General features: G+C 37.5%; 1 protein-coding gene and 1 pseudogene across 1 annotated transcript; both read right to left on the bottom strand.

Annotated features, from left to right (window-relative positions):
• Nucleotides 1–1,523: 1,523 nt before the first annotated feature.
• On the bottom strand, nucleotides 1,524–4,129 carry LOC129377237 (vacuolar protein sorting-associated protein 29-like; annotated as a pseudogene).
• A 1,476-nt stretch (nucleotides 4,130–5,605) lies between these two features.
• LOC129377407 (uncharacterized) lies at nucleotides 5,606–14,538 on the bottom strand. The gene is made up of 11 exons (XM_055057316.1): nucleotides 14,386–14,538; nucleotides 11,565–11,862; nucleotides 10,164–10,248; nucleotides 9,905–10,006; nucleotides 9,611–9,705; nucleotides 9,330–9,437; nucleotides 8,091–8,214; nucleotides 7,841–7,984; nucleotides 7,529–7,683; nucleotides 7,323–7,444; nucleotides 5,606–6,362 (listed from the first exon to the last, which is right to left on the bottom strand). Exons 1-10 carry the CDS (start codon nucleotides 14,462–14,464, stop codon nucleotides 7,405–7,407), a joined length of 1,230 nt encoding a protein of 409 aa, XP_054913291.1. The 5' UTR covers nucleotides 14,465–14,538; the 3' UTR covers nucleotides 5,606–6,362; nucleotides 7,323–7,404.
• Between the last annotated feature and the right edge of the window lie 908 nt (nucleotides 14,539–15,446).

Genomic DNA, 15,446 nt, shown 5'->3' with positions numbered 1-15,446 from the left:
TCGACTGCTTGAAGTAAACGTTGGTGAAGCCTGAAAAGAGTTTTTCCTTCCGGTATTTAATAGATATAACACTAACAACGTCTATTGAGCATGCTCAAATCGTGGCAGCCGCTGGAAGCTGCTGCAGCTCAGTGGAGTTTAGTGGCAGGTGTCATCGAAGCTGTGGCAGCTGCCACAAAAGCCAAAACCTGACTCTGCTGAGCTGTGTCTGCTTCTGGCAGCTGCCACCGGTTCTAATCCTGGCCTGTAGTTCATATGTTCTCCCTGTGGCTCTCTGCAGTGATTTAGGCTTCCTCTTACTATTACTAAAAACGTGATCATAAAGTTCATTGGTTTCTCTAAATAATTCTTGTATGTGTGTGTGTCTGTGTGTGATTGTTGTAGCTGTTTAGAAATCCCTTCAACTCCAAATACAGCTAGATTTTTTTTTATAAATGCCTAAATCATAACAGTAAATTGCATTTATTGTCACAATGTTGGAAAATATGTTTGAGCTTGCATATTTAGTATTGATTTTATATGGATTTTTGAAACATATTCAAACATGTTTTGAATAAACGCTGACACAATACATGTCAGCGTATTGTGTTGTATAAGTATCACAATGTATTGTAAAATATAAGTACAGTAGATATCGCATAACACATAATATATCTTACATGGTATACGTAACTGTCTTTTGAGACGTAGAAAAGAGTCACAATTTACAAAACCTCTATTTACAGTTGCAGCAAAGCCTGTCACAACAAGCGATTAATTGCATTCATAAAATAAAATAAGCTCAATTACCATTCATATGATTAATATTTTTGAAGGCCAATTTAATTTACAGATTTCACAATCCATTGTGTTTATAGTTTTGGTTGTGCGTGGTTTCTGTTGCTATTTTATTTATTGTTTTTTGGTTTTGTGTTTTATTTTGGAGTGTTGTGTACTTAGTTTATTAGTCTTTGATGGAACTAACTTGTACTTTATGCACTTATTATATTACTTGAAAATAGCCTCAAAATAATATTTTCTGTAACAATTCATCATCTAGTAAAATTTGTCATTGTGTATGAACATGGCATGAAAGTAAATTAGTTTTGTCTTCTTCCCACTACTTTTATTGCTAAATGTGTTTTTGTATAAATAGTGTCACATAAAAATGAACAGGATGACTTAAGAGAAGTTTTGTCCATCCTAAAATAATAATTATTTATTGCTAGTTTTTTGTGTTTGTTTTTCTTGCTCGGGATAAGACTTGCATTTTATACTTTTTATATGTCTCCAAATAAATCAAGCAATACACTTATGCACCCCTAATATAACATTTAAAAATCCTAACTTGTCAAATTATTCAATCCCAGAAAAGAAAGCTTCAAATAAATCCTTTGAAGTCCAGAAATAATGTTTTTCATTCCAATGATAAACACAAGATTTGACGACAAATTGCAAACAAAGCATTGCTTGGGAAACGCATGGAGGGAAATCTCATATTTATTGTGGAAGTGAATGAATAGGCAGATCACAGAAAGCTAAAGGTGTGTTGAGCACATGGACAGGATTTAATAAGGGTGAAAATAAAAATCACCAAAAAAAGTCACCAAATTCATTTTTCATAGCAAAACATGCAACATTATTGTATCCTCTAATGACAGCTCACTTACAAGTTAATGCAGATGACTTATAAAAAATATAATACACAAGCATTTTAGAGTTAAGTTTATGAACAGTTTTGCTACAGCATTAACACTGTGGTGAACTGAGGGAGCTGCTGCCCCCTGGTGGACAGGAATGAAACATGACGCTGAGCCTCATTAACCTAACTTCTGCCGTTCCTCCTTCTCCCAAACGTCCTTTAGGACTTCTTATACTCAATTCTCTCCACCTTAACGTCGTCTCCGATCAGCTGATAAACATACGTCACCACTGTAGACGCTTGGATGTCCATTAGTACAAAGGAGGGGATAATGTTTCTGGAACAAAGAGCACAAAATATACAATGTGACAAGAGAATAAAGGATTAAGAAAGAACTGAAGAAAAAAGAAAACAGGTAAATACAAGGTTTCCTATTGTTTTCCATTCAAAAGTTCCAGACTTTTCCAGAATCAAATTTTCCAATATCACAATTTTCTAGATCTAAATATTTAAAGTGGCAGTATTACCGGTATGTGTTTTTCAGGCACAGAGTACAATGTTATAGCACTAAAGTTACCTTCAGTTGTTAAAAATAAAAGTCCCATATATTTTATTATTTTGTAATCTAATGCCTTGAAATTGAGTCTGTCTCTTTAAAGCTCCACTTTCAGGTCCTCTATTAACCCTTTAACAGCGTTTTTACCAGCATTGCTCTGAGAAGCTCCTATAATGAGTTTAGCTCAGTTCCACCAGGTTTTTGCTAACTGCTGCTGGCTAGTCTGAAGGAAGGAAGCTGCAGCTCCAAAGAGGAACTGCACCTTGAAGGTGGGGCTATGTCCAGCTACCTTTCCAGTGCGTTGTAGGCCCCGGTAGCAGAGCCGGGGTTGATGTAAAACTTGTTTTCGTTCTCGAAAGCCTCGAACTTGTGTGTGTGTCCTGAGATAAGGATGTCGACATCCAGCTGTCTCTGGAGCAGCGCCAGGCTGGCCATGTCGCCCCAAGGGATGACCTGGTGGCCGTGGATGAGGCCGATCTTGAACTGCCCACTGTCACCACCTTCTGCTCTGGGGTAGTTAGGTTCTGAGAGGAGGGCAGAAGGAGTTTTGGTTTTAGTGAATGCATTAGCTGGAGTGATCTGCTTTAACCAGAGAGAAAACCCTGAATCTAGAGTGAAGAGCTCCTGGTATTTAGTGGATTGGTACACTTCCTGGCAAAAGAATCCCTACCCTTTTTAGCATTTTGGCTCTTTAACAAAAACTCTCACTATGTTTTATTGTAATGTTGTAAGACAGACTAACACTAAGTGGCATATAATGTCGAGGGGAAAGACTTTTTTTTTAAATTAATAAAAACATTAGTCTGGTACACCTAAATTAGGAATCACCTTATTAGAAAATAGTATTTATTTGTGTGCAATTCAATTTCAGAATAAATTCTGTCTTGCTGTTAAAGCATCAGAGGTTTCAGAGAGAACGTTACATAAAAAAGAAGAGTTTTAAATTACCCTGAACTCAATATCCTCAGTGAACATGGTGATGGCAGTATAATGCTGTGGGGATTCTCTTGTAGTGCAGGGACAGAGAAGTTTGTCAGATTCAAACTATGACAGACGGATTTTGAACCAAGTGCAGTGATCGCTTAGAATTTCCCAGATCCAAATGAAATTGATAACTTCTGGTTTGTCTGAAAAACTAATCTTTATGGAAACTCTGAGTCCAGTTCGAATAGGATCAAATTTTATGAAAATATTAATAACAATAAAAAGCCAAGCATTTCCTTTTATGGCTTATCAGAAAATCACAATAAGTAGGAATATGTATATATCTTTCGAAGGATGGACTTTAGCCAGGCACAGGGAACCTCTTGACATATTCAGTGGTGAGGACACTTCTACTAATATGCTAATAGCAGAACTAATTTTCCATTTAGCACTTTAGCGTTTCTTTGCTAACTTTGAAAACATTTAGCGCACCACCCTTTCACAAATTACTGTTAGCTTCCACTTCCAATGTTGGTGTAGCACTTTAGTGATAGTAGAACTAATATTGATAAGTGATTGAGGTTAGTGCAACTAATGTTTTAGCTAGCGGTGACCACAGCTGGAAATATTGTTCCTCTTTCTCAACATGCTATTTATTTTTCAGCTTAAAATACTTTTCCACTGAATGGTGTAATGATTACGGTGGATCTTAATAAGGAGTATAGACCTCGTCAAAGTCTCCCCGCACAATGTGGACATCGCCAGCGAGAGTTTTCAGGTAGTCGTAGCTCTCCTTGGTGCAAAGGTTGCCTGTGCAGAGATGTGCTGGATCTTCCCCGGGACCAGCAGTTCTTGAACTTGGCTGGCAACGTGTTGCACCGGTGGGGAATGTGCAGGTCACCTAACACCAAAACCAACTAATGTCGCACAAACACACACAAAAACCAGTTAGTCACCCATGAATGAACGAAGGTGTCCGAGGACCGCAAAAGAACATAGTCCAAGGACAGAGCCCTGCAGGGTGCCATAAGTCAAGCTGTAGCAGAAAACAATGGACATAAACGGCACAATAACCCCTCCTGTATACCCTCATTAGTTGTCATTAACATTTTTCTTACAATAGAATAATGCAACCATTTTTTTCTTGTACTGAAACACCCAGTAACCTATTAGAGCTGATTAACACCTCACTCAACCCAATCAAATCAGCTATATTTGTAAGTACAATTCTGAACATACAATGTGTCTGAATTCAAACTGGCTTCTGAATGTCACTTCATGAAGAGTTTTTAAAAAGACAAAAGTTAAAAAAGACAAAAAAAGTTAACTGATTACGCACAGCTGGACTTCAGACACTCAGCGACAGACTAGAGAGATGTCTACTGTTACCAAACACAGGAAGTGACACACAAGCATACATGAGCTACTGCATTACAAAGGGATAGTTCAAGATTTTCTTCTACGTGAGGTTTGGTTAAAAGGTTTAAAAATGTAAATCTTGCCTGCACTAGATAGCTCTTGAGATTTTCATTGAGCATAAATCCATATTTATTTGTTTTATAGGTTTGATCAAAGAGGATATCGACCAATAATTTTTCAATGTCAAAAAAGTGCTAAGAACAGAGATGATGCTTCTCGGTGCATAACTACCCAATATGAACATGACAGTCTGAAGCCTCATGAAATATCATGTGCAGAAAAAAATTACAAGTCGTTTTGTTGATGGTGGGACTGCACTTTGACCCTGGCTCCTCTAGCCGCTGCCTTCCAGAACCAATTATCTGGTGAAGACCTCAAGAGAGTTACCTATTACAGGTAAGATTTTAACTGGGCGACACATGAACAATCCTAAAATAGACCTGAATACTAACAAAATGCCTACATCCTACAGTATACAGCTGTATAACTGCTGCAGTGGGTGCAAATTTATCCTCTTAGTTTAGAGCTCAGGTGAGTAAAAAAAAAAAAGTGTACTTATTTATGTTGAAAATCTGTTTATTTGGTTAACAGAAAATAAAATCTTGTGTCACAGGGATGAGTCGTACCCTCTAACAGAAAGCTAAAAGGAAAACTTTGGGATGCACCAACAAACTCAATATTCTAGTATCACTATTTTCTAGAGAACAAAACACACACAGTTCTATAGAGGATTTCTCGATAGAACTTAAGTCCAAATTACTCAAATTTGAGTGAAGGTTAACTAAACCTGAGTCCTTGTCCAGCAGAGTGCCTAGAAACAGACCTGAGTCATCTATACTTATATGGCCTTTCAAACACCTTTACCAGGAGTGGCAACTAATTCGTCCACATCTATATATTTGGGATAACAACACAAACCAAGCGTTTGTCAGCATGAGTTCAATTCACAGCAGTTCTTGAAATAACAGTGTCTCGTTCTGCTAAAAAGGAAAACAAAAACAAAACGAAACAACAGCAAATGTAGCATACAAAAGTTATCAAAACAGTTTAAAAAAAAAAAAAAAAAACCGAAAAAAAAACCCAAAACAAAACATATGATCAGTAAGGGAAGGAGTTTGCCTGTACCATATTATTGTTAAACTCTTCTGAATATTCTAGAAACTCCTTGGTACCTCAATTCATATGAATCATCACAAACAAAATGTAATGCATGACGAAACCAGGGCTATTTGACAGTAAACTATCAACATCAAAAAGCTTGTTGCTGTTTCTGAAACACATTCTGAAGCAGATCGTGTAAAGAAAAGCACAAAACGGAGCGAGCGGAAAAACTCACTGCAACAAAAGAGACGACAAAACACAGAATGCCGATTCCTAAATGAAGAACCTGGAGTTAAGACAGACCGCTACATATCACACACAAGCTGAAGAATATTGAGTCAGACAAAAACAAAACCAACCCCAAAACACAACCTGAGAATGCATGGCTCAGTTATGATAAAGGTGCAGGAAGCAGTCTTTGAAAGTTCGCATTTTTACAGAGGACCTTTTTTTTCTTTGTTGAAAAATTCACACCTGAATGAAAGCGATTTAGAGTAGATGTGGTTTGGTCTTAACGTAATGTGTTTTATCGACACGTTTACAAACTTTACATGTGTCAGGTTTGTGCAGCTGCTTGCAGTTCAGCTGCAGCAGAAGCAGGAGAAACAACAGGAACGCAAATATGAGGGTTTAGACTTGGGTTTGGGTGAACCTCCAGGTAAAGCATCCAGAACTTCTGTGATTTGACCTTCTGAAAGACCCTTCCACTTCAGCAGTTTGGGTATGAACTCCATGTCCTCACTGTGAACAGTAAAAGTAAAACCAGGTCAGCAGTGACATACAAACTGGTTTTCCATTACAAATGTGTTCAAAACTTTCTCGATATTCTGCCAATGTTGAAAAAACAATTGAGGTGTTTCCACTGAACTAAAAGCGATTAATATCACACGCAAATACGTTTGTTTGTGAGATCATTAAAAATCAGGCAGCGCCGTGATTCTTCTGTCGTCTTCTTCTTCCTTTTGCTTTACATCAGTGGCGACATTCGGTTGTTGATCATGTGACTCGTGTGATGCGAAAGTAGCGTTTCCAAAACTTTTGATCAGTTTTTCCAAATTTGTGCGTTTCCATTAAACAAATTTATTTTCAAAATGTCAAGTTGCAAAATTACACAGTCAATAGGAATGCAGCGAGACACCGCCTTTAAAGCTCAAATGATCATCAGTCATGAGTGCCAAGTTTCTGTCTATTTTTGATGGAACATGAGAGAGGGATTCAGATTTAATGCAGATATTCTGCTGTTTGGTAGGAATGGCTGGAAAGACGAGCAGTTCGGCTGTGGAGATTTATCTGGAGGTGAGATGGACTTTCACTCATGTCGATGTGTCAAAGAGCGAGTCTGAGGTTTAACTGTAGGTCAGACGAGTAAAAAAGTAATGAATTTTTGCCTTATAATGAATGGGGGATTTTTTTGTGCTGGGGCGGTTTATAGAGCCAGTAGAGATACAAATGGCAGTACGGTATTTTGCAAAAAGTGAATTTACCACAGTATGTCCCTTTACAGATGGTTGAATGAAGGACTGGAACTGAAAAGGTTTCAGACAGAGATGACCTCTATGACCTAACAATCACCAAGTGTTTCTGAACTGGGAACTAGAGCTTCAGTAAACTCAAAGATTGTTGGCATTGTTTACATATATTGAAAATAAAGAATTAATCGAATATTGAACGCTAAACTAGTACAATCAGAAACCGGTTTACCTCTGCTTCCCAATGTCTTCTTGTTTCAATGCAATGGTGAGCTTGACTGAGGAGAGGTCCTTGCAGTTTAACACCTCGTGGATCAGTAGTAGCAGGTGATTCCACTGCTGGACACCAGGAGCCTGGTACAAATTGTACACGTGAGGAATATATGATCAGACTGAGACATCGCTGTCTGCAGTGACGTCCTGAAATGGTGGACTCACCAGATCTGAGATGGTGGCATGAAGCTCATCGGCATCCTCCTTGACTGCTTTACCAACATCAGAACTCCATTGCTTTTCAGTACAAGCTGACTTTTTAGGAGGAGATGGTTGAGGTAAGAGTCAGCAACAACCTTATAAACCTCATTCATCACCATCTGGGGCGGGCAGAGGGAGAGAAGCATTTTACCAAACATTCAGACACAAATCTATTAAAAACTGATTGATTTTTTAGTGTAAATGACATAAATAATAAGCAATTAGCAATAATGTACTTTTTTCATCAGGAGGAACTTCACAAAAAGATGGTCTTACCATTTGTTCATCCACAGCATAAGGCAGCTTGGGAAACTGATGCCGCAAGGAGTCAAACAGCTCACAGTGTCTTTCACCAGGCTGGTGGAGTAAAGACCTCCCACTTGGCTTGCTGGGAGATCTGAAGTAATCCTTCAGACAGCTCTACAGGGCAAAAAAATGCGTTTTAAATGTAAAATAGTTACAGAATGTTTTCTGTGCTCCCATTTTGTTTTCATGTAAAATAAATGTAGTCACTGCAAACTGGTACCTCAGCAAGTTCGGTTGCAATTTTCTTTATAAGCTCCAGAGTGCGAGCCTCCAACTTTTGAAGTATTTTCTTTGTTTTGTCAACAGAGCCTGCTTTAACGCTTCCTTCAGCCCGGATGTGCTGCCTGAAACCAAGCAAAATAAGTCATCTCAAAATCAGGGCATCCCCCTTTTCTTATACAGACTAATGCACTTTGGCCAATTCGTACATTTATTGTTTAATTTTTTCACACTCCATCATTAAAATCACATTAAGCTTGTCATTTTATTAGCCCAGTTAAGATAACTAAACTCATTTGTAATTGCTGAATACCAGAACAATTGTACATCTTTCCAAGAATTCAGATCGGGGCTTTTCCATTTGTGCTTTAGCCACTAATATGGCAGCTTGCTGAGGGTCAAAGTTCATTTGAAAGACCCATTTGTGCCTGAGCTTGAACTTTTCCTCTCTTATGTCTTGGATGATTTTGTCCACTGCATCAGAAACTCATGTACTTTTTAGTTTTACTTGACGAATATTATTATGAAAGTATCTTTATTCTTACTTGAGTAAACTGTCTGGTTACATTACCAGACTGTGAGTAACTTCTCTAAAAGAAGAACACACAAGTTTCAACCAAAAGTGCAGCAGACACACAGCTACAGTTTAGGTTAAAATGAGAAGTCTTGTTTGAAGTTTTCTTGTTCTGATGTTAGTTTCTATCTGCTAAAGCTGCTGAGATGTTTGAAGGTCAAAAAACAGCAAAAAAAGAAACAGGAATTCTTATATTTTGTCACTTTACCCTGCCCTACCATGCATATATACTATGTACTGTATTTAATAAGCTTTATATTGAGTAAAACATATTTGGAAAAGTCTTTATTTTGCCTTAATTAGTAACTCGTGTTCATTTGTCTTTGTTTTTCATTTTACTTTTTAAAAACTTTACACTAAGCTTTATGTTTTATCTGTGTGATGACATCATTTTAAATCAATAAATCAGTAACATCTTCTCTTACTTGAGTCACTTTGAGGGTGGGTAGCCTCAAAATGACAATTTTCAACTGAAATAGAGTGACTTAACCATATGAGGTTATGGAGCCATGACCTCATTCCAAATTATTAGAGGCAGAGTGTTATATTTGGAATTTTGTAAATAGAAATAATTTTCAGTAGTTTTAGCTGTCACACAACAGGAAAAAAATGTTTAGTTTGACAGTCAAACAGAAAAAAAGAAAAAAACAATCTTGAAACACCCACCGTAGCTCTTTACATGTTCTCAGAGTCTTCAGGAAGTGTATGCTTTCTGGCTTTCCCCTCCATGCTTCAGCTTTTTTACAGAGTATCTCCTCTTGCTCTGTGTTGTACCTACAACAAAAAAAAAAAAATTATGCAGCATTGACAATTCACTCGATTTTCAAATGATAGTAGCGCCATTCTGATTTCAGTGTAAATTTATAGGATATGGTTTCTGAGGCAAACAGTTTTATTTCTAGATGCCATTAAATTAACAATCTGTTTTAAAATTCAAAACATCTCACCTTTCCACAAAACTCTGCAGCTCTTGAAAGCAAACCTTTTTCACCTTATTACTCAGTAATCTCTTCTGTACTAATTTGGGCATGGCATTAGTACACTGAAGAGAAAGAGAGAAAAAGAAAGACCCATTATTAATTAAGGTTTGACAAGGTTTTATTAATTAATGTAAGATAAATTGGAAAAAGTTCACTGTAGCATGAATAGTTTTACAAGGTACAGTAATCATGCTACCAAAAGACAAGTATTGCAACAGCTAAATACAACTACATACACTTAAATACCCAGGCTTGTCTTACCTGAATAACGTCCACATAAAGCTGAGCGTAGGCCTCCTCGCTGTAATCCATCTGTGTTCGATCAGCATCCAGGATTTTTCTCAGGGAATCTATGACTTCCACCTGCAGACGTACACAATCATGAGACTAAGTGACCAATAGAAGCTTCCACTTCCACTCTGGTGATTATGAGGTTTTGATACAGTGTAAAGATCATTTTGTGTGTGTGTGTGGGCATGTACGTGTGTGCGCAAGTAACATTTCGCTGATTGATTCCTACCTTTACTATCTCCAGCAGTTTGTCCTCTGTTTTTAATTCCCGTTCATCCAGTAGACCAAGCTCGGAGTGATCAAGCTGATCCTTCCTATGAAAGAATCAAAACAACGGGGATGCAACATGTGTATATCTAAAAAAGCTTGGGAAATACATTTACGCAAAAATAAAAAGTGATTCACAAATAATTTATTGAAAGTATCTATACGTTCACATAATCATCGCTATACTGAGTTATTTCACAACTATCAGGTCAGGATCTCATGCAGGCATGTAAACCCGTGTCGAGTCGACACACCTTTTTACATTCACATGCAGTCTCTGAAGGCCTGCGTGATAAACCTGCTATTTAACATGGGCTGAACCAGGAGAGACAATGGTAAAAAGGAAACCTTACAATTACTTCTGCAAATAGTTTTATTGACAGGCAGGTTTACAAAACCAGCATGATCAAATAAACAAGACATGATGTGCTAGTTCCTAATCTTCAACTATTTCATTTGTTGTCAGATTCAATTTGTCTTTCCCATTCGCCTGATAGCAAACAAATGCTCTAGGGTGGTCCTAGAAAAAGTAGAACATGTTTGGAAACTCTCCTTTAACCACCTTTAACCATGGATTTATTTTCACTGTCGAAAATTTCCTAGTTCTATAGAAAAACTATAAAGATGGACGCCTGGCTGTTCACTGTGTAAAGTCACAGTGAACATTTGAATTAAGCCCCAGTCTGTTCTTTCTAAAGTACTACATTGATCTTTAGATCGGATCTTTGTTTATTAACATACAGAGGAATATTAATCTCCATGAAGTTGTAACTGTGAAATATTGCCTTTTCGGGACAGTCAGCTATGTGATCCATACTCGGTCGCTTATTTGTGTTCAAAAAATTCCTGGGACAAAAGAAAAAAAAAGAACATAAGAAGTGATTCACATTGTTGTCAAAACAAAAAGTGGGAAAACATTAATGCAATATAAGATTTTGAAATATTTTAGAAAGTTTTTTTCTCAACAATAGGTAGATTTATTAATTTTTGAAGTTGTTTCCTGATTTTTTTTTCTATTATTATTTACTTGAAACTCTTGTCAACTCAGAAATTGAAGCACAAGGTTTTATATTCCAGATTAAACAAAGACTCTTTGTGCTGGGAGAAATATATTTAGCCTGTGGATAAAAGGAGTGTCAGGATCCCATGTTGTTTTAAGTATTCGTTATTTGCATTTAGATCATTTGTTTGTTTGTCATTAGTCATTCTTTGTTTTCTGTCTCTGTATGTTATATGTCACCGGGTTAGTTGGTTCTTCTGTATTTAGGTCATTCTTTATCGCTGCTAGATTTGTTTATTCCCTTCCCCACTCATCTTGAGGCACAGATTGTTTTTTACAGTGTATGAGCACATGAATACGCACCTCTGTGAGATCCAGTTGGTCAGGATTACACAGCTCTTGGTGGTGGTGATGTTCTGGAGCAGAGCATCAATGTGAGTACGAATCTGGCAGAGGAAGTCATCTCCAGATGTGACGTGATTATTTTTGATTATTTCGTCTACTGCTTCCAGATGCTGATCCAGATGTTTTCCCAGGTCTGATGGAAGTTCTGGGAAGCTCACTTGCTTGGAACTCTGAGTTCGCTGCTCACTGCCTAAAGTGTCATCAGAACACACTGGACGAAGCTCCTGCGAGAGCTGTCGTGTTGCAGATACAGGGCCTAAAAGTTCAGAAAAAGATTCTTAAAATGTGACAATTATCGTCAGCATAACAGCTCTCTCTCTCATTCTTTTTGAATTTGTCTCATTTTAACATCTGAAAATATTTATAGTATTATAAACAACATTTTCTGTGGAATGGTTCTGAGTATATCCCAGTCATTCAAGACTAGCAGGTTTTAACTGTCACTATGTCATGACTGTACGGTATGAAACAGAGAGCATTGAGTTGCAAAAACATATATTTGGGAATTTGTCTGTTTTTTGTGTGTGGTTTTTTTTTTTTTCATGAATCCACTGAATCCAAAAATGACATTTTTTTCAATCAGGTCAGGCTTTTATTCTAATTTGATTTGGAGAAATCTGATCTTCTGACTAAAAAATGTTTGTCAATGTGTGTCAATGTTTTCTTATCACATCAGTCAGATAAAGTAGAATTATTGTTCATCATGCAATAGGAATTTCATCACCACTCAGTGTAACCTGGTTGAATTTATATGTTGTTATAATTACTCAAAATGTTTTTCTTTGGTTATTTGTATGGGTTCCTACCTGACTGAAAATCTCTGTTATTGTTTTAACTGTGTTACTTTAAGAACGGAAGCCCCTCCCCTTTTGTTTCTTCCTCTGTGGTATTGTCTTTAAAATGTTTGCGTCCCTTAGACCCTACCCTTTTGTCATGTTGCCCTGTGGGAGAGGTGTGTTCTATTTATTTTGTATCTAAATACATCCAGTTTTATTTATAGATTTATTAAATGAATTTCTGTTATGTACTTTTGTTTATGTAGGGCTTGGAGCGGGCAGCCTGTAACACGGCTATTTCCTATTTGTTATTCTTGTCGGAATAAACCCTTTTAAAGGTGAACCACGGCCTGATCATTTAAAACCAGCACAACGCAGATCGGATCCGGTTACATCAGCATGAATAACAAACCCTCATCTCCTCCTGTTTGCAAATGTACATTAAACAGTGGATGTCAATAGTTTACTCTATTGTTAAGTTTTAACAAAAGTTATGTTTTTAATTCATTTCAAAACCTTTTCATTACATGTCACATTTATCCTTTGTACTTTCACCTTTTAGCATAACACTTTTGTCCATTAATCAGGGTTTAAATGTGTGTTTTTCTGTGTGTTTTTTTAATATGTTAAAAGTTAGAACTGAGATTCAGCTAAAGAGCAAACAAATCGTTTCGAGGACAAAAAGGTGTGCCTTAAACACTGAGGACATGTTAACCCATGCCCATTCTTTCTGCTCAGTTCTTCGACTCTCTCAGATGATAAGACAGGGGAATATTTTATATATTGTTTGGGTGCATCGAAAACCCAAACAATCACCGACAACTGATCTTTTGATCTCTCGATTCCGATTTTGGCTGATACCACGTTTTTTGACTGAATTGTTGCTCAATATAGCAAAAAAGTTGTTGAGTTGGTAGGGTCACTGTTGTCATTTGTAAATGTGCAGTCATAAATCTGTCAATTAAACCTTTCTCACCAGAGACGACAGCGGCAGATTCTTACACATTTACGAAGCTAGACAAGACTGGTGGATAAGATCAACTTATGTGAAAATCAACATGTAAAAATCAGTCGATCACAGATCTCCCAAAATTAAGAAATCGACAACGATAAATCGGCGGCGGCAGATAATTTATTATTATTCATGTATTTTGAACATGATAGAAGTATGAAATCAACAAGGAATGCAAAAGACATATTTGTACCACAATAATCTTAATATATATGTCTACATTTGCGCAGTAAGATCATGTTGACCCAAGTTATTACCAAAGGATTGAAGAAAGTCATAAAATATCAGCTGAGCTTTAGGGCTAATCAGATTCTCTATGAATTAGTTGTTAATCTAAGTTTCTGTAGAGTGCTGCAACAGAAGCTCTGTCATGTTCTATGATTTTCTGTGTTCCTTTTGAGTTTCTGTTTTCTCCCTCTTGTCCCGTCTTCCCCCTTGATTGCTCCCAGGAGAGTCTCGTTCCCTCCCGAGTATTTAATGTCACCTGCGCCTCAGCGTCCTGGTTCGGTTCGGTTTAGTTTTGCCAGTGCTGACCCCCAGCTTTCCGCTCAACTGCGCTGCCAGATTGTCGGACTGTCGGACTGAGTCTTTCTCACCGCCATTCACCCCCCACTATCTGACAAGATCCTTCCTATCGCCATGTCTGTTTACAGAACAATGATGAAATGCATAGTTTTGAACTGATAAGGCAAAAATATTCTTTTACGTCACGACATGCTAAATAGCGTGGCGCCAGGGAAACAATGCAGATATTATATATTTTGTATTTTCAGGTCGCTTCGATTCAATCACATTACATGACAATTTATTTATTTTTTTAAACGAATATTTAACATTCAATTTGGAAAATAAACACAGTTGAAGCGCGTGTGCCTTTCTTGCTGTTCTTAAATACATTTTTTAGTACAACGAGTCTAACTTGATAGTCAACAGTAGCTTTTCACGGTGTTATGAAAAGGCGTCGTTAGAAATGATACCAGCTCTCACTCACCGTCATAGTCGTTGTTCTCCATTAAAGGCTTGGTGCTGTTCATTCTTGCCACCTTTTTCTTGCCCAAAAACTTCTTCATGTTTTTCGTCCCTTTTTGTCCGTCCCGGGATGACTTCCTGTGAGCTCGTGCGCCGGGTGGTTGTGACGCGGCTCGTCTGGGAGCCTTTATTTATAAGCCCTTGGTGAGCGGAGTGACGTTCTGCTGCACACTTCCACTTTCGCTTTCTGCTTCTGTGAAACTGCTGCAGAGTGGTAGTGCTTTCCTATCGCCTACTTTCCCTACTTTGTTTGGCTGATGAAATAGTTTCACTGCAACTGTTTTGTTTCAGCATAAATTCGTTATTTGGGCCCAAAAGGCCCGCAGTTTACTGAAGTTCGGCGCCAGCGCGTTATATTTTGTCTACAACAATCTTGCATACAAAGTATAAATACTGTGCAGCTTCAGCTCTATGAAAACATCTGGACAGATAGTGATGTTGAAATGTGCTTCTGAGTTTCCTATTGGTGCTGAACGTAAAGGAGATTCCACAGTTTTAATGAGTCTAGGTTGAATTTGATCATCTTCAGTTAGATACGTATCTTTAAAAATCAGGTGGATCAATAATAAACTAGATCATTCTAATTAGATTTGTAAAAATAGTTCAATGTTTTTACAACAATTTACTATTTTATCTTTAGAAAAGCAGTAAAATCACCATAAGTTGACCAGTCAAACCTGGACTGATTCCTTAAATCTATGATCAGGGTCATTCTGGAAATGTATCCCTGTTTTTATTTGCTCAGTCTGTGCAGGTTGAATAAAATCACTCCCCTTTGCAGTGCCTGTGTTTACTTTGCATCGAGGCTCAACCCAAAATCTCTGCTCTATTTGAGCATGACAGAGACCAACAACCTCAACGGAAAAAAGATGAAGTGAAAATACAAAGTCAAGCTTTGTTGTCTTTGTTGTCTCAGAGTGAAGAACCTGGACTTTTTCACAAACTCATACTCATGTAAATGCTTCCTGAAAATCATCTGGAGGCTGATGTTTCTATTAGCCATTAGAGCAACTGTCTGATGTA

The sequence above is a fragment of the Poeciliopsis prolifica genome, unplaced genomic scaffold (genome assembly GCF_027474105.1).
Source record: "Poeciliopsis prolifica strain line A6 unplaced genomic scaffold, Auburn_PproV2 SCAFFOLD047, whole genome shotgun sequence".
Lineage (NCBI taxonomy): Eukaryota > Metazoa > Chordata > Actinopteri > Cyprinodontiformes > Poeciliidae > Poeciliopsis > Poeciliopsis prolifica.
The sequence above is the reverse complement of the archived record's forward strand: the minus strand, read 5'-3'. Positions and strand labels throughout refer to the sequence as shown.